The 17,859-nt window shown below is 42.5% G+C and overlaps 2 protein-coding genes across 3 annotated transcripts; one reads left to right on the top strand and one right to left on the bottom strand.

Annotated features, from left to right (window-relative positions):
- The first annotated feature begins 1,682 nt into the window (after nt 1-1,682).
- Nucleotides 1,683-14,225, top strand: srpk1a (SRSF protein kinase 1a). The gene is made up of 16 exons (XM_084553115.1): nt 1,683-1,817; nt 2,498-2,552; nt 6,296-6,423; nt 6,561-6,669; nt 6,821-6,908; nt 7,178-7,265; nt 7,712-7,818; nt 7,954-8,119; nt 8,209-8,234; nt 8,328-8,550; nt 8,662-9,054; nt 9,224-9,324; nt 9,571-9,678; nt 9,806-9,875; nt 10,941-11,033; nt 12,782-14,225. Exons 1-16 carry the CDS (start codon nt 1,805-1,807, stop codon nt 12,964-12,966), a joined length of 1,953 nt encoding a protein of 650 aa, XP_084409241.1. The 5' UTR covers nt 1,683-1,804; the 3' UTR covers nt 12,967-14,225.
- Nucleotides 14,226-14,293: 68 nt separating this feature from the next.
- On the bottom strand, nt 14,294-17,106 carry lhfpl5b (LHFPL tetraspan subfamily member 5b; the record flags this gene model as incomplete). Of its 2 annotated transcripts, XM_084553117.1 has the most annotated exons (3): nt 14,294-14,371; nt 14,669-14,905; nt 16,698-17,106. In XM_084553117.1, the coding sequence occupies 3 exons, from the start codon at nt 17,104-17,106 to the stop codon at nt 14,361-14,363; spliced, it is 657 nt and encodes a 218-aa protein (XP_084409243.1). In that variant the 3' UTR covers nt 14,294-14,360. The 2 variants fall into 2 exon arrangements, with proteins under 2 accessions (XP_084409243.1, XP_084409242.1); XM_084553116.1 differs by lacking the exon at nt 14,294-14,371 and having other exon boundaries at nt 14,448-14,905.
- Between the last annotated feature and the right edge of the window lie 753 nt (nt 17,107-17,859).

Genomic DNA, 17,859 nt, shown 5'->3' with positions numbered 1-17,859 from the left:
TCTCACCCGATGACAGCTGGGATAAGCTCCAGCACACCCCGCGACCCGTAACAGGAACAAGCGGTTACAGAAGATGAATGAAAGAATGAATGAATAATAACCGCTGATGTGGATGATTTTACCAAGAGGACACAGTTGGACATATTTATTTAGCATGTTGATTAGTCATTATTTTTTACCCAATTAGTTTAAAGCCTTTTTTGACTCAAATACCCATCATCATGATGACGATGATGGCATTTTTTTTTAACTGTAAAATGTTCCGCTTGGTATGACACAAGAAATATTGAGATTTTTTTTGTAAACTTGACTGGCAGAGAGAATGAAAAAGAAGGAACGTCAAGTTTCATTTCTGACTTCCTGTTTGTGTCACAGTTATGTGACCTCAGACTTTTGAGGCAATAGCTTTACATCAGTAGTTCTTCTGGAGAAGCTTTTTTTTCCCCCTTCTGTTTTAAACACGTATACAGATGCTGTATGTATACAACAGATTATTTAATCACACAGTAACACATGAGTAATGTTAATAAACTCACACTCTATGTTTGGTTATATACAATTTTATATCTCACTTTACTCAGAATTACGAGCAATATCTTTTCAAGTAATGCTCATAAAAACGTCTAACAACCTTGGATATTTCACTGCATACAGCTTTGTAACTTCAATTAAATATGTCATTTTTCTTCGGTCTGTGTCTTGTGTATGCACATATCTCTCTAGAATTATAGCATGTGCATCAGGATATACATTATAGAGGCTCAAAGGGTCGAGTGATTCATGCCCAAATTATTTATGTCGACCTAAAGAATCCACGAGTCTAATATAGACCCTTTTAATTTGACCCTGCCAGAGCTATAAATAACTGGTTGGCCCTGGTGTGAAGCTTGGTGTGGTGGTCATCACCATATGTTGTCTCCTAAACTTCTTTCACATTCAGCTCTAATGCACACTCATCAGGCGTAACATTATGACCACCTTCCTAATGTTGTGTAGGTCTCCAGAACAGTTGTGACTCATCAGAGAATGGACATGGGCCTTCTGAGGGTGTCCTGTGGTGTCTTGCAACAGAATGTAGTTAGTGGGGGTCTTTGGGTCCTATGGGTTGAGGGGAGGGGCCTCTGTGGATGAGGCTTGCTCCAGTGCATACCACAGATACTTGATCAGTTTGGGATCTAGTGAATTTGGAGGCCAGGTCAACACCTTGTGCTGTTTTTTAGTTCGTAAACCGTTTTTGTGTGTGTGTAAACTGGGCATCCTGCTGGGGATGGCTGCTGCACATCAAGGAGTGTCATTGCTATGGGGTGGGGGTGCCTGGTCTGGTCTCGGTGGGTGCTACATGTCCAAGTAACATCCACATGAATGCCAGGTCCAAAAGATTCCCAGCAGAACATTGAATTGTCACACGATGGTCAATATTATTCACTTCTCCTGGTCATAATGTTATGCCTGACCAGTGTATAATCAGTGGTTAGAAACCGTTAAAACACCTCACTGATCAGACTGATGATCTGATACTACCTGCAAGTGGTGGTGCAGCATTTGCCATGCAGTAAGAGGGATAAAAAATGTCAAAGCACGAGTTAGTAGTCCAAAAAGTGCCATGCATCAAATATTTCTTTATAAGGTAAAGTGTCTCAGCCGCCTGCAGCTTATTTGGAATAAAACCCATGAAATTGGTTGAGACGCTCAGGTGGAGACGTCACTGGGGAAGCTCCCCTCGAGCAAAACCAACCACCGCGCATGCGTGGAACATTCGATCACTGGTGGTGTAGCTAACGGCTAGGCTACGACTCCAGCCGACATGGAGAGGAAAGGTAAATCTTTGAGCGATTCTGCTGCACACTGTACGAGCGCTGCGAGCCTGTCTGCGCGTCGACCCCGTAGCTGTCGTTGTCGTTGTTCGCGGGTCGCTTGTGTGAATTTTAGCCGAGCCGCACACGTCCAGATATTAGGTTTAATTGAACGCGTCTGTCACGCACTGAGCCGGAGCGAGCTGCGTTAGCTCCTCCAGACGTTAGCTTTAGCTTCAATGGGACATGTCAGGATTAGCTAGATACGTTTTTAGCTTTCCACCTCCTTCCATTTTAATCACAACCTAAATCAGCGACAGCACGTCCTTGGTGTGACTGGTGACCAGTTGGCAAACGCGAAAGAATGAAATTGCACTACGGTGTGTTTTTTACAGAAGCGGTTACCTGGGTGGGTAGCTTGGTAACTAAACATTAAATGGGTTTCAGCATCAAAGTGGGGGGACTGGCACACCACGCATGGGCTGTAGTTCTAACCAAGATGCCTGTAATAACAAACATGACATAATGCAACACAAAGTGACCTGATTCATCAGCTGAATGGTGAGGTAGCTGTTTTATTTTCCCACAGACGGTTTCTTCTTCTTCTTCTTCTTCTTCTTTTGTGTTTGTCTTTGACTGACAGTTGGAGATCAAAAGACAACCAGACAAAGGCACAAAAAAAACACCACTGCTTTCTTTTTCAGTTCTTGCGCTCCAGGCAAGGAAGAAGAGGGGGAAAGCAAAGAAGACCAGCAAAAAGTGAGTGTTTTTACTCCCATTTTCTGCCTCGTCGTCTCTTCTTGCTCTGCAGGACACCCTCATACCACCAGCATGCTTTCTTTCTTTTCTTTTATTTTCTTTTATTTTTTGTGTGTGTCAGCTGCTCTCTTTCAAAGCTGGTTTGTTTGTTGTAGTTTCACGCGTGTGCTGTCAACTGCAGACGTTTACATGAGAATCTTGTCAGAAGCACCTTGACTGCATGCCTGTGCACGATCGACAGATAAAGAAGTGAAACTGTGATTGTCGTTTCCCAGGAAGAATTATCAGATAAACGTATAAAGCACATTCAGATGGATAATGTGGTATTTAAATAAGGGCAGTGTCACCTATTTTAACAAGACGTAAGTTGTAAGCTATCCCTATAGAATGTGCAGCATGTTGTGCCTGAAATAAACCAGCTGAAGGCTTTCATGCGCTCCTATGAAAATAGTTACGAGTGATTGCGTTAGGATAATAATGCAACGTTGCAGGGGTTAAAAACAAAATAATGCTCTCAAGCAACAATCCTCAGCGCTGATTGTTTTGGTGTACCTAACAATCTACTAATCACGCCTGCACCAGTGGCATCCTCCGGAGCGTTGCATAACAGCCCGAGCTATATTTAAAACAAGAGAATGAAGAAGCCCACATCAGCCCACCGAAGCATGGTGTTTCACAGAAAACACTGAACACAGCGCCGTTGCAAATAGTCACCTCCTGACGGTGTTATTATCCTCTCTGTTGAAATTGACGAGTCTAATAGGTGTACGAATCATGTGGTACTATGAAATCTAAATATAACTCCAAATACTACCAATGCATGCCACCATCATCCTTACATAGTGGCCGCTGTATGTATAGAAGAGCAGTAGGACGCTCAGTCACACAGAGGATAGAGGCTCTGTTTAGACCTTGCATTAACATCCCTCCTGAGCAATCTGATCACAAGCGGCCAGCTTAAAGTACAGGTGTGAACATACCCACACGATGCACCGAGAGCGCATTTGCGATCCCGGGCCCGCTGGCGACCCCGTTCTTCCAGCTGAGTGACATTAAACACCGCCCACTCAACAGGGGTGCTCTTGCAAAGGTTTTGCAAAACCCGCTGTCTGAACATAAGTGGTGTCTGCTGTAACGAGAGCCTTCTAAAAGATTTGACCCTTGAAGTACGCTGTGTGTGTAATTCTGTCATAAAAACATATCAGGACGCAGTTAATTAGTGATGTGATTGTGTTGATGCAAGCAAAGTAGCCAAGTTTATTTCAACTCTCTTTATTCACCTTAAAGAAAGAAAAAAAAATTACCTAAGATTTTTTTTTTTCTTTCACTTTCTCTTTCTTTCATGCACCGTTGACATTTGTCTTCCAGAGTTTGAGTTATAACTTAACATATGTGCTTTCAGCGGGTGTGAGAGACTTTACAGCTTGTTTGAACATGTCGTGACGCACACACACACGCACACACACAGCTGTGTATGGCTCTGATACAGCAGCAGCAATCCTTAAAGACGGCATACGTTGTAATATCATACTGTCATGCTGAATGACGTTGCTGTTTATTTGCATATAGAGCAGAAAATGTGGTCGGATCTCGAGATGCATTTAGAAATGTCAGATGTGAACGCACGTGTATATTCACTTGTGACCTGATCGCTCATTCAGATAACCACGTTTTATATGTATGTATATGCACATAACCACAAATCTGTACAGGCCCACAGTGGAATAGACCAGTCAGTGTTTTGAATCAGTTGTCAGTGTGAACGTCAATGTAAAGTGTAAAAAAAATAAAAATAATAATTGACTTGAGTGTTGGAGCATATAGTTGCACCCAAATTCATCAGCACATGCAAAAAAAAAGGAGCACCCTCTCAATATATATGTATATGTTGCTTTTTTTAGTGAGTTAGGTCACTATTAATATTTATATTTTATATAATATCAATATTTAAATGATAATATCTTCATCCTGTATTTCTAATGTAAAAGTATCACCAGTAAGCCATAATTCCTTTCAGGTAATTCACTAATTAATCAAAGCTGCTTGTTGGCACTCCTTAGGATAACTATGGCAGGCACTTAGAAGTAGGTTGCAGATTATGTGGAAACCAGCAGAGTGTTTGTGACACGCTGCAGCCCAGTTTTAGGAATTCAGTCGACTGAGACCTCAGCCCTTTTGGAGCCCGTAGAGATGAGCGGCCTTGATCTGCACGGTGGAGGAAGCAACATCAGTGTGTTTGGCAGTTAATATTAGGAACTGAACTATTGGCAAACACTTATTATATGATGTATCACACACACACACACATACACGCATACGAGTGGCTGAGTAACAATATGTTCTGTGATTCAAAGAGCTGCAGAGATGAATTGATTTCCTGTCTTACTCGGTAGCTTTGGGAATGAGTTGTTGTTCTTCTTTGAAATGTCAGAACTGCTATATTTACATTCACATTTAAAGATTTAAATGACTAATTCAATAACACCTCAAATGGTTGGATAATCACTGCACTTAAAAATTAGATATTCCTCAGGGACGCGTGCATTATATTTTCAGGAAGTACACTTAACTGAGGTCACGCTGGCTTTCATCAATTAGCTTAAGTGTAATTAAAGCCTATACACCAGACAATTTCAAATGTCTGCGCACGCTCATGTAATATATTCTAAATGTTTAATATGCACAGACATCTCAGTCTTTATTTATTTATTTTTTTTATACATATGCTCGATGTGCTGACAGCAGACTCCCTGTGCATTAAACCCACAGACTGCAGCATAGATTACCTTAACTGTTTCCTATATTTTGTGTGTTTGGTATCTCTAGAAAGATTAATGTCGGCTGTAATGTTGAAACAAGATTTGGACAGAATCTTTTCATCAGCATGAGCAGAATTAAGAAGCTTTTAAGTGTAGCTTTCCATCGTCTGCGTCACTTTTAAAGACATGGTCCACCTGAAAAATAAGTTGATAGCTCAGTTTATTTGCTTGTATCACTTCCTTCTTAGCACATTTATAGACCAATAAAACAAAACACCTGGATATCTTTAATCTCTGACTTTCTACATAAGTTCTGGATTTTGATATTAATTTGTTCATTTAAATTTAAAGTGTTCCTTAAACCTAGTTGGTTAGGGCAGGATATGTAAGATCGTTTATATCAAGGTCAAACAAGACACTTAAATCCAGTTACATCACAGAGGAATTTCCTGAGTACATAATTCAAATTAATGACCTGTCACAGGTTTAATATCTACTACCTGGCCTGCGTAGCATCCCTGTGTGAATTATACCAGCTGCTGCTGCTGCTGCTTTATTGTTTTGTGTTGGGAACGGTTACCTGTAATGCATCAAGCAGAATTTGGATGTGGTTAATATTAACTGTCGAGAAACTTGTTCAGTATTGGCGCAAGAGTTTGTTCCCTGAAGCCTTATAAATATTGAAAGAGAAGGCTCAAAATGGATCAACCCGAAGAGGTGCAAAGACACTCTGAACCAGAGCTATTAGCAAAACAGAGTGCCTTGAAAGTTAACAATATACACATGGGAGAGCTATGCAGTGTGATTAGGTAGGGTCAGGATGTTGCTAATGAAGAGAGAGAGAGAGAGAGCACATTAAATATTTGATTAAAAATGACAGGTAATTAATAAGAGCTGTGAAAGGTTCGCTTAATGGCCTGAAGACAGGAAAGAATAACTCTGTTCCTAATGAAGTCTGTGTTTGTTCGTGTGCTTGTCCATCAGACAGCCGGCCAATCCCAGAAATCGACAGCAACCACAGCTAGAAGCATCGCCTCAGGAACCAGAGGAACCTGAGGAGATTCTTGGCTCTGATGATGAGGAGCAGGAAGACCCCAACGACTACTGTAAAGGTGAGTCCCACTTTACTCGGTGTGTTTCTCAGTTGTTTTAGTATCTGCATCTTTTTCAGTGAATCAAACTCTTATATTGCCTTTATTTAGATATATAACCCAAGGAACCAATTAACATGCATTGTCTTCTCTTCTAGGTGGCTACCACCACGTGAAAGTCGGAGATCTTTACAACGGAAAATACCACGTCATCCGGAAACTGGGCTGGGGACACTTCTCCACCGTGTGGCTAGCCTGGGACATCCAGTAAGAGACCAACTTTATAACATAGTCTAACTGCACTGTTTTGTTTTTGAGGCCTGATGTTGGAGGCAGTAGCAGAAAGCTCTGACACTGTTGCGGTCGGACTTTGTACGGTGCTTCCTGTTAGCGAACGTTTCTTGCTCTGTGGTTGCAGGGTGAAAAGGTTCGTTGCAATGAAGGTGGTGAAGAGCGCGGAGCACTACACGGAGACGGCAGTGGATGAAATCAAACTCCTTAGATCTGTGAGTGGCACTCAGTAGATTTTGGGTGGAAATCTGTTAAACGTTATAATATATTCATAGTTTAAAATCACATACAAGCCTGTGGACGCTTGCGTACAAAGTGCGTGATTACGGCTTGCATACGTTCATCATGTTTTAGTGTGTTAAGCTGTTTTGCAGAGTTGCATTTAAAGGAATGTGCTTGCCAGTCCTGTTCTCGTCCAGTCTAACATTAGAAAGTGTAAATCCTTGTTGATGTTGTTACTATAGTTACTTCTCTTTGTCTCCAGGTAAGAAACTCAGACACCAATGATCCTAACCGTGAGATGGTGGTCCAGATGCTGGATGACTTCAAGATCTCTGGCGTCAATGGAACACGTATCCGTCTCAGCCGAATACGTATAACGAACGCCCTCTGGTCCTTTTTATGACTTTGACTGTTTACTTCCTTCTTGGAAGACTGAAGTTTGTTACTGATTAAGAATATGTCGTAAAGGAAAAGGGACACTCTTTCCCCTTGGTGTCAGGTTTAGCTTGTACGACAGTAACAAAGTAAACAACAGGTGATGGGTGTAATAAATGGAAACGTGCGTGTCCCGCCCTGACCTCCACCTATGTGAGCACTTTGGCTGAGTAAGATCCCTTGAATGCCACAGGGATTTCTGTGGCTGTAACATGAGAGTCCCTAACAACAGCATAGTGATTGCACGCCTCCAGCCTGCCCCTCTACACAGTATAAATAATGTTACTCCTGCTATAGGTGAATTACCTTTCAGTTTGGTTTCACCTGCACTGCGTTGTACCTTAACTGTTGTGATCTTCAGATGTCTGCATGGTGTTTGAGGTTCTGGGACATCACTTGCTAAAATGGATAATAAAGTCCAACTACCAAGGGCTGCCTCTGCCTTGTGTGAAGAGCATCATAAAACAGGTAACTTGAGACACGTAGTCGCACCTGTTGAATACTGATGACTCATGATGAACCAGTCGGGGCAGAGCATGTCGTCACCGAGCAAATAAGACTTTTACAACCGGGTAATCCTCTTCTCGTGCATTTGTTTTCGAGGTTCTCCAAGGCCTGGACTACCTGCACACAAAATGTCAGATCATCCACACAGACATCAAGCCGGAGAACATCCTGATGAGTGTTGATGAGCCTTATGTTCGGAAGCTTGCTGCTGAAGCAACAGAGTGGCAGAGGACTGGAGCCCCTCCTCCCTCCGGTTCAGCAAGTATGAGACACACGCGCACACATATTTATATTCACATTAGTATGCACAGTTTGGTAACAGTTCATACTTAACTGGTTTTCTCTTTTTAGTAAGCACGGCACCTGCTCCGAAACAGGTACAAACCTTTTATTATCCACACTATTAAAGCAGTCCTACATATATGCAGCTATCAGTTAGAGCATCCTTTTATTTCCTTCTTCTCCAATAGACGGTAAAAATGTCCAAGAACAAGAAGAAAAAGTTAAAAAAGAAGCAGAAGCGTCAGGCGGAGCTGCTGGAAAAGTGCATCATGGACCTGGAGGAGATGGAAAAGACCACAGAGACACGAGAGGAGGACGACGACGACGAGGACCCACAGTCTCCAAAGGGACGAGCCTGTGCTCCTCTCAGACAGGTGTCTTTTCAGGACCTGGGAAATGAGGAAACGGAGGGTAAGAAGCCAGAATCACAAGCATAATGTCTGCATCTTAAACTTTTATTGCTGTCAAAGTTGCAAGACGGTAACACGATCCTTGTCATTATCTGTTTCCTGGCACTTTCAGAGTACAGTGTGATTGCAGATGTCTTGAGAGCGGGACCAGAAGAGGTGTCAGAGGTGAACTGTAATGGACACGTGGAGACGGAGCAGAGGCCGACTTCCCAGTGGAGGGACGAAGACCAACACAACGGCAACGCAGAGCCCACAGAGAAATGTGCCACTCCGGAGGAACAACGCAAGGAGTCCCCTGTTCACCCCATGTGCAACGGCGTGGAATCGACTGATTTCAGCAAGCCGGACGCAGAGACTGAAGGCAGGGGGGCGCACAGCAGTGGAGTCAGTGAGAGACACTTTCCTGCCGGGCTGGAGGACGGGGAGTTGGAACAAAGCATTTTGCGGGAAGAGGGAGAGGACAGCCCCGATGGTCACTATGGAACCCAGGACAGCATGAGAAACGGTCAGTCAGCCAGAATCAGTGCACTTGCAGACTGTGAGGAGGTTTGGACGAGGCAGTTTGATCAGACAAACACTCCTCAGCCATGTGAACTTTGAAATAGTGATACTTGGACTTAACTTTAATTATTTCATCCCCATCTATTTGTGCTTCTCTCTCTGCTGTGATGTAGACAAGCTAACAGCAGGATCCCTGCTCATCAACCCTCTTGAGCCACTGAATGCGGACAAGATCAAGGTCAAGATTGCAGATTTGGGAAATGCCTGCTGGGTGGTGAGTAGTCTGCTAATGACCTGAGGGATTTCCTGCTTAGGGATGAAGCGCCTTGCACCTAGGGACACATCCAAAATAGAAGCCAGTGTATTTGTGTAAGATTAGAAATTACTTTGTAGACGCAGCTTGGTAGATTTATAATTCTCATGTGTTTTATTCTTCTAAATAAAATGTGTCTTTGGAAGAGGACACAGTTTGTAGGCTTTGTTAAAGATTCCAGCTCCTTTGTTCCTCCCCTTTTTACAGCACAAGCACTTTACAGAAGACATCCAGACACGACAGTACCGGTCGTTAGAGGTGCTCATTGGTTCTGGGTACAGCACACCAGCGGATATATGGAGCACAGCCTGCATGGTGAGAGATCTACTATTTCATTGTCTTGCCATTAAAACAAGAAGTGGGATAGATTTATTGAAATGCAGACAGATGGCTTCATACAGCGTCCTTCTCTGTGTTTATGATGATTGTATTTTCTCTTCAGGCCTTCGAGCTCGCCACCGGGGACTATTTATTTGAGCCGCACTCCGGGGAAGATTATTCCAGGGATGAAGGTATTGCTGGGTCTTCCTCTTCCTGTCAGATTTATCTTTAATTGCGCATAATACGTTCTAAATACCAGGTTTAATAGTATTTCTAAATGTGTGCTACGCTAATGAGAGACATGTAGTGTTGGTGATAGCTTTTAACAAGTTTAAATGTCTAGAAATGCTTCATGATGTTATTGGTCTTAAATTGTCTCCCTTCTGTGGTTTATTACCATCATGAATTATTCAAAACGCCACATAGCTAATAAGAGTTTTACTGCATGCATGCAAAGTTCAGACCTCCGCTCAAATTATCGTGTAGTTTGCACAGTAAGTTGCAGCTTGCACACATTGAATAGAGTACTCTGCTACAGCGATTTGAAATGTTTTCAGCTCAGAAACTGTGTCTCGGTAGCAATCCTGCCAGCGTTCCTGTGTTTATTTCCTAACACATCAAACCACTTTATTGCTGCACTGGAGAATGGGGCCATCTCTTCACCTCCTCATTCCTGTTTCTTCACCCCATCTTCACTCGTTCTCCACACTTCCTCGCTCTTCTTTTGCTTTCGCTGAATTAACGCAACGGCTCGCTGCAGCTCTGGCATGTTGGGTGTAGGTTGAGACTCATCCTTCAGTTTTGAGATTGACTCTGCTGCTGACATGAACTCATACATTCATTGCATACCTTTTGCCTGCATTCTTCATGACTGTCTGCTATCACTGCTGTACACGTTTAGCTTTGAAGGCTGTGCTTTAAGCGTTATTTTCAGTCTCACCTAATCTTCATTGTTTGTTCTCATATGGAAAAGTGAATGACCTACATGTGTTCAAATGTTTTTTTTTTAATAGCTGTTAATCAAAATTAATAGTCTCTCCATACATGTGCTTCTTCATGTCATACTAGGCTGTCATCCCATCATCATCATCCATTTGTTTCTAATACTTGTTCTACATGACTGTTTGCCCTTTTGCCCTCTCCTCTCTCTCTCTCCCTCTCTCTCCCTCTCTCTCCCTCTCTCTCCCTCTCTCTCCCTCTCTCTCCCTCTCTCTCCCTCTCTCTCCCTCCTCTCCTCTGATGTGCCTCATTTCCAGACCATCTTGCTCTCATGATTGAGTTGCTTGGTAAAATCCCTCGTCACTATGCTCTGAGTGGGAAATACTCACAGGAATACTTCACCAAGAGAGGTACGCCACCCCTCTGTCTGTGGCTCGCTCTGGGGAAGGTGGACAGGAGGGCGAAGGGAGAAGGATCCTGTCGGCACACTACCAAAGCCTGCACATGTCCATAAATATCTGTTGCTTTGAGCTGTGCCATCAGACGCTGATTCAAGTTTCAGGAGATCTCCTAAAGATCGACTGGCACAGGCTCTCACACGACCACCTTAGACATAGCCAGAGGACTTGGCTGGGTGCTTGATACTGTATTGATCCCTGTTGAGGACATTCTCATAATCATTTTAGTGTAAGGAAGGCCACCATCTGATTTAATCAAATGCAGTTCACTTCATCTAATAGAATTACTAGGTTGCAGAAATTAGAAACAGAAAAAAAAAAAAAACAGATCTCATGTGGAAAAGAAGTGAATTTGAGAAAGCAGTGACTTAAAAACATGCACAGCAGTGTTTACAACAATCTGGTAATTAGCGTAAGTCACGGGTATTTGTAAGACATCTCATCTGTAAGAGATTAACCATGACAGTCTTGATAATGTCACCTCGCTGCGCTGAGCGGGTGATGCAAATGCCAAGACCTCTGTGTTTACTCTAGGAAAAAGCTGTGGTGTAAACAGCTTCAGCCCAAATTAACAGCTATATAAACAAGAAGAATACTTTAAATATTTAATTATTAACACAAATCTATGGGTTTATCTACATTTGACGCATTTAGTACCGTTATAAAACACTACTATTGAAGTCACATTTTCTCTGCATTGTGTTGTTCACACGAAAAAGTATTTATCGAGTGTAAAAAGCAACGCTAGAACGAGGAGGTCAAGAACCTCTCTTACAGTGTCTGGTGGTGCTGTTTGATTACGTCCTGACTGCTGCTCTGTGCGCCCCGTCCTCTGCAACAATCAGGCCCATGTGTGTGCTGTCAGCCCGACCCCTCGGCCCTCCACCCACGCGCCCAGAGTGGGCCCGTGACTGGGTCACTGTCTGATGAATCTGTTGTCTGTCTTGTCTGTCTTCTCCTCCTGCGACCGTCCACTGTGTAGACCATATAGCGCTGATCATTGAGCTGCTGGGGAGTGTCCCACGCAAACTCATAATGACCGGCAAATATTCCAAGGATTTTTTCACCAAGAAAGGTAAAAGAAAAAAAAAAAAAATGTCCCTGTCAGGATTGGAGTGAGGCTTTTCTGTCTACGCCTTGGAGCATGCGCTAGTGCTAGAGTCATAACTGTGTTCACAGAGATGTTATTATAAGTTATTATATATTACAGTTCAGTTTCAGGAAAAAGGGTTCATATTTAATATCCAAAAACAAAAGCAACTGGACTTCTCAATGACTAGTGTGGAGTTTTATTGGTGCACATCTGAAACTGACATGACTAGGGTCCGTCAACAACCACGTACCAGTACCACTAATTACAGGTGAGTATTGGGTTATTAACAGACCCTAGTCATGGGAGTTTCAGGTGTGCAACACTTAAAGATGTTCCAAATAAAAACGCAAACTCCCCATGAGTCATTTTGACCTGAAAACTTGGATGACTGTTGAAACATCTTCAAGAAAGCAAGTCAACTTGCCTTTGTTTTTGGATGTACAATGACTTGGATGAAAATATTCATAGACGTAAATATTCAGTGTGTGTTATATGTATATTATAAGAAGACTGCATGTGATTCTCTTCGTGGATCAATTGTTGAGTTTAAATGCAGTAAACCGTTCTGTAGCTGCGTGGTTCTCATACAGCGCTGTCCGCCCCGCAGGTGATTTGAAACACATCACCAAGCTGAAGCCGTGGGGCCTTCTGGAGGTTCTCATTGACAAGTACGAGTGGCCCCGCGAAGAAGCCGAGTGCTTCGCCGACTTCCTGATTCCCATGCTGGAGCTGATCCCAGAGAAAAGAGCCACGGCTGCAGAGTGCCTGCGCCACCCCTGGCTCGCCCTCTAGTGGACGCCTCCCTCCGTTGTTCCTCCCTTCCCCTCTCCCCCTACTTTTCTCCAGAGACTGCAACAGATCACTTTCCAGTTTGGGCATATCAGATGATGAATATTTATTTCTCTTTTTGTTTCTTTTTTTGTTTTGGATTTCTTCCGTTCTTGTTATTGAGCTGATGCTTCCGTGTACGTTTGCTTTTGTATTTGTTGGTTCTTCTTTCGGTGTGATGGCGCCAGGAATCCAGTGGATTTTTATTACTTTGTGGTTACGTTCGGCTCCGGCTGCTGTGCTCTGTTCACCCACCCAACTAAGCGAACCTGTTATTGTACTGCTAGTGACTCATCCTTGTTTGTTACACTCCTGCACTAAAACCCAAACAAATCAAGGATATGTAGCCTTTATTGGTCATTTTCGTCCCCTTAAAAAGGACTTGCTGTCAATTTTTTTTCCCCTCGTACATTTTCATTAGTGCTGTGTTCCTTTTTTAAAAAAAAAAAAAATGAATTATTTTATCTTGTATCACACATGTAAGGTATACATTTTGTATTTGTAAAGTAGGCGTAGGAAGTTGCACACTGGGCTGACATTTACACTGACCGTGGTAATGTTCATAGCGTTTTTTTTCCAGACCGGCTCTCTAGTTTCTTACCGAGACATCCACTGTCTCATGAATAGGTCATATTTAGCTATAATAGAGCCGTCGTCGCCTGGTGTTTAGTGGTTAGTTAACTATAATAAAGGAAATCTTTCATTCTCATGGGAGGCTGGTAATCTCATACTACCGTCTATTACAAATTCAGGTATACAGCGTTTTTAAGACTTCAACAGGACGACATGTTAAGAAGCCCGGTTTAAATGGAAAAAAGTGAAAACAAACTGTATATATCTGTACCAAAGAGTTTGCCTTTATGTATATTACAGTTGTGTACAGTTTTTAACAAATCTTATATCTTAGCTAAAATAATTTAGCTGGGTAGCTGTGTTTTAATAAAGCGTATGGAAGATGTGTTTGAGCTCAGTCGTGTGTGTGGCCGACTGTTCAATAATGTCACCGGTTTTCGCCGCGGAGTTGGCGAGACCTGATGTTCTGTAATGGTGTCCCGAACCCGTCATATCAAAGTAACCTACGTTATCCGTTGAGACCTAGCGGGGAAAAAAAACTAAAAAAATAAGTAAATAAATAAATTCACGCCGAGACCATAGACTTTGTGTGAGCTGTTCAACTTACAAAGATGTGCAAAACACCATACAATAAAACAGATCTTCAAACAGGACGTGCTCAGTGTGTCGAGCTTGTTTATTGGGTGGTGTGAAATGCAGAAAAACAAAGAGGCTGGTTGTGAGGGAGTAAACAGATTCAAACTTAATTATCCAAATGATACGTCTGCTGAGGGTCCATCTGTTCATCACTTGTTTTCTGCAACGGAGAAAAGAAAAAGATGCATTTATTTGGAGGGCTTCAGACATTGGGTCTCAGTTGGCTACTAAGCAAAAGTAGAAATAAGCAAGTTACTAAAAGTATTAGGATAAAACTTGTTTATTAAACCTTCAAATTGAAGTCTTAAACCTCTAATATGACTTGTAATCACAGGAATGTCCCATAAGTTCACGAGGACACATGACAAGCTCTAGCTGTGACACATTAAACTATGCGCCTGAGGGAAAAAAAAAAAAAACACCTCTGGCATTCAAACTCGTACCACAAGACCCTCACCTGTTCCCTCCACCTCAAATTCATCTGGCAGCAACTTGTCCTGCCGGTTGCCGAGGGTGAAGGACAGAAATGCCAGGAGGAGGGCGTCCAGGATGCTGATGATGGCCAGGATGTAGGCCCAGCGCACCGTGCAGTTTCCCAGGGCGTACTTGTCTGTCCTCTGGCCGCACATCTGCTTCACCTCGGGGGCGTCCCAGCCGTCCGGGTAGATCATGCAGCCCATCACCATCAACACGGCTGCGGGGGAAGGACAAAAAAAAAAGAAATAAACAAAAAATTGGCAGGGCCTTGCAGTAATTACCTCTTGTGTGCGCCTACTTTGATAAATAATAATGAGTCAGGTTCTGAGACCCCATGAAGTGCCAGAGGTTTAATTTAATCATGGTGCAGCCTGGCAGAGGACGCTCAGAGGGGCTGTTTGCATGATGGAGTGTTATAAAAGTTTTTAAATGTTAAATACTCTTCATCTGGTAAAGTTTCCTCAGGGTTATGCACAATAAAATCTAAATTGGCCTGATGCGTCTTTGACAAGGACCTAGTTATACCAGGATTTTATCACAGCCGGTTTCCTCGGCCTTGGCATGATTCAGGTGCAGGTTTGGAGCGGTTAACAGCACAGCAACACCTGATCCTGTTACAGGTAACCCAATCCGCCATCAGAGGTGTCAGAGTCTGGGCTGAAACCCGATCTCCTCCTGGCTCCCACGGCGAAGAACAACACGTCCAGTACAAACACACCTCACGCCTGAAACCAGAGAGGTGTGAAGGCGGCTCAAGACGAGGTTATCGTCACACCGTCCTGACCTACAGGAGAGGGGCTCCATTTTGAGCTGTAGTACTCGGGTGGTGAGAGAGGTTTGAAAGATGTGACATGTACTTTAAAGACTGTATTAAAACAGAATATTTAGAGATTTATTTGGATTAACAGCCAGTGACATTAATGTAATCTATCAGGACAAGCGGTTATTTATTCTGCTTCTGATGTTTTTTATTTATTAATTGTACTTGGACCCAGGCCATATCATGCTACTCCTGCTGTATACTATTGTTGTGTGAATGGTTGTATGTCTAGATGGTGGACTGTAGAAACTGAATTACCCTTTGGGGATTAATAAAGCTTTCTGTATTCTGTATTCTGTAATTGTAAGGTTGTGGACACAGAAGAAGAGAATAAGAGTGTGACTTGTTACCCTGGACAATATTTGAAGCCCCAATTAATAGCTTGAGTTCAGGATTCTGCACAGCATCTTGAGTTCAGTTTGAATTATATATATATATTGATTTTTTTTATATATTTTTTAATTCAACTTCATTTAGAACTTGCAGTAAGTCTGTCAATAGATATACTGATCATATATAAGGAATGTTTTGAGTTTCTTTAACTTAATGCAGCTTTTAGGTCCCCCTAAAAGAATGAAGCCCCCCACAATATTAGCCACATTTAAAACTGATAGTAAAATATGACAAACTTTAATCAGGCATCATTATATTAACTACAATGACATACAGTATACTGTATGCATAATATACATTCTCCGTTAACTCTACATCTGACCAGTAACAACTAGAACACAAATAAACTTACTTAAACTTAGATCTTCTTTAACTTTAACATAACTTTTATGGACAGAAAGATTAGGACAGTATACATTGATTTCAAGTTGATTTCTAGTCTCATAGTGAAATAGGAGCAGATTGTAGAGTCAATTATAGTCTCGTTTTTATTTATTTATTTGTTTATTACTATTTTTTTCAGGATAACTTTCAGTGCTTGACTATAACATTTAAAATAAAACCGATTTTTTCTTAAGTTTTGGATTTTGTTTTATGCAGAAGTGACCTTTCATACACAGAAGATGAGGCACAGAAATAAATTTAATAAGTTCTTCTTTTTTTCTGTTCTTTCCCAGTTGATGTCTAGTTATGACTAGTCTTAAAAAAAAAAAGATTAATAATAAAATAAATAATATGCAATGTGATTTTTTTTTATGGTGGAGCAAACTGCAGTAAAGACTAACGAGTCCCTCACCTGATGCCAGCTGCATCCACGCACAGATCTTGTAGACGTTCCCGGCGTTGCAGAAGAAGAACAAGCTGAAGCAGACCATGGTGGCCACCACCAGCAGCATGGACGTCCCGACGAAGAACATGGCGGTCCTGAAGGCCGGGGACGGGATGGAGCCGAAGTCCAGCGCGCTGCCCTTGCAGGTGAGCTCCGAGGTCAGCGCGTTGCCGATGCAGTAGTGGAAGAGGCCGAAGTAGCCGGCCTGAGGGGTGTTGACGCTGTCCCCGATCCAGTAGGGCTGGATGAAGACCACCACGGTGATGATGACGAAGCAGATGGTGAACACGGCCCACATGACGCCGATGGCTCGGGAGTTCCTCACATAGTTGGTGTGGTAGATTTTAGCGGCCTCCTGGGCTGGGAGAAGGTCCATGGTGGCTCCTGAAACTTACACGAAACTCTTCTTAAAACACCCCCTGCCTTCCCTCGTTACGGGTCCACATTCCCCGAGACTTTAGACAGCTCACACCTGTCTCTGCGTCTCTCCAATGAAAGACCTGTCTCAGGATTCAGTACCCTGGACAGCACCTCACCTGTCTGATTAATGACGCTGCACTGACGTCAGACGTGAAAGGTAAATTATATTTGTCTCTACTGTGAATGAACAACGACTTGTTGAGATGCACTTTCTAACCCGTTATGAGAGAAGGGTAGGTGGTCTGGCTACACATTTAACTATGAACAGATAACAATAAATAAATAAACAACAAGCAACTGATCTACAACTGTTAATCTATTAATCAGGAGACTCGTCCATACAAGACTTCTCCTGTTTAAATTAAGCTTTAATGAAGCTTTAATTGTCTTCTTAATTGGCTAGCTCCTAATGTCTTTATACCTCATATAACGTTTCAGTTAACTCACCTTATTTTGGCCATAAAATGTGTTACTCAATGTAACATTTACACAACTAGAAGTGTCCAAAAGTAAATGAACAAACAAGTGTTTTACACTCACCTGCCAGCTCTTTAGGTAGACTAGTGAAAACTAATTAGTCCTGCAGCACTGATGCCTCACAGCAAGAAGGTCCCAGGTTTGAATCCATGGGCTGACTGGGCCTTTCTGTGTGGAGTTTGCATGTTCTCCCTGTGTCTACATGGGTTCTCTGCAGGTACTCCAGCTTCCT

This window comes from Chelon labrosus, assembly GCF_963514085.1.
Source record: "Chelon labrosus genome assembly, chromosome: 10".
NCBI lineage: Eukaryota > Metazoa > Chordata > Actinopteri > Mugiliformes > Mugilidae > Chelon > Chelon labrosus.
Note: the sequence above shows the minus strand (reverse complement) of the source record. Positions and strands in the feature narration are given on the sequence as shown.

Excerpts from the sequence above, each read along its gene's own strand:
- srpk1a (XM_084553115.1), top strand. Across the intron at positions 2,553-6,295 it reads GCAAAGAAGACCAGCAAAAA|ACAGCCGGCCAATCCCAGAA; the intron begins GTGAGTGTTTTT and ends CTTGTCCATCAG. Across the intron at positions 7,819-7,953 it reads TGAAGAGCATCATAAAACAG|GTTCTCCAAGGCCTGGACTA; the intron begins GTAACTTGAGAC and ends TTTGTTTTCGAG.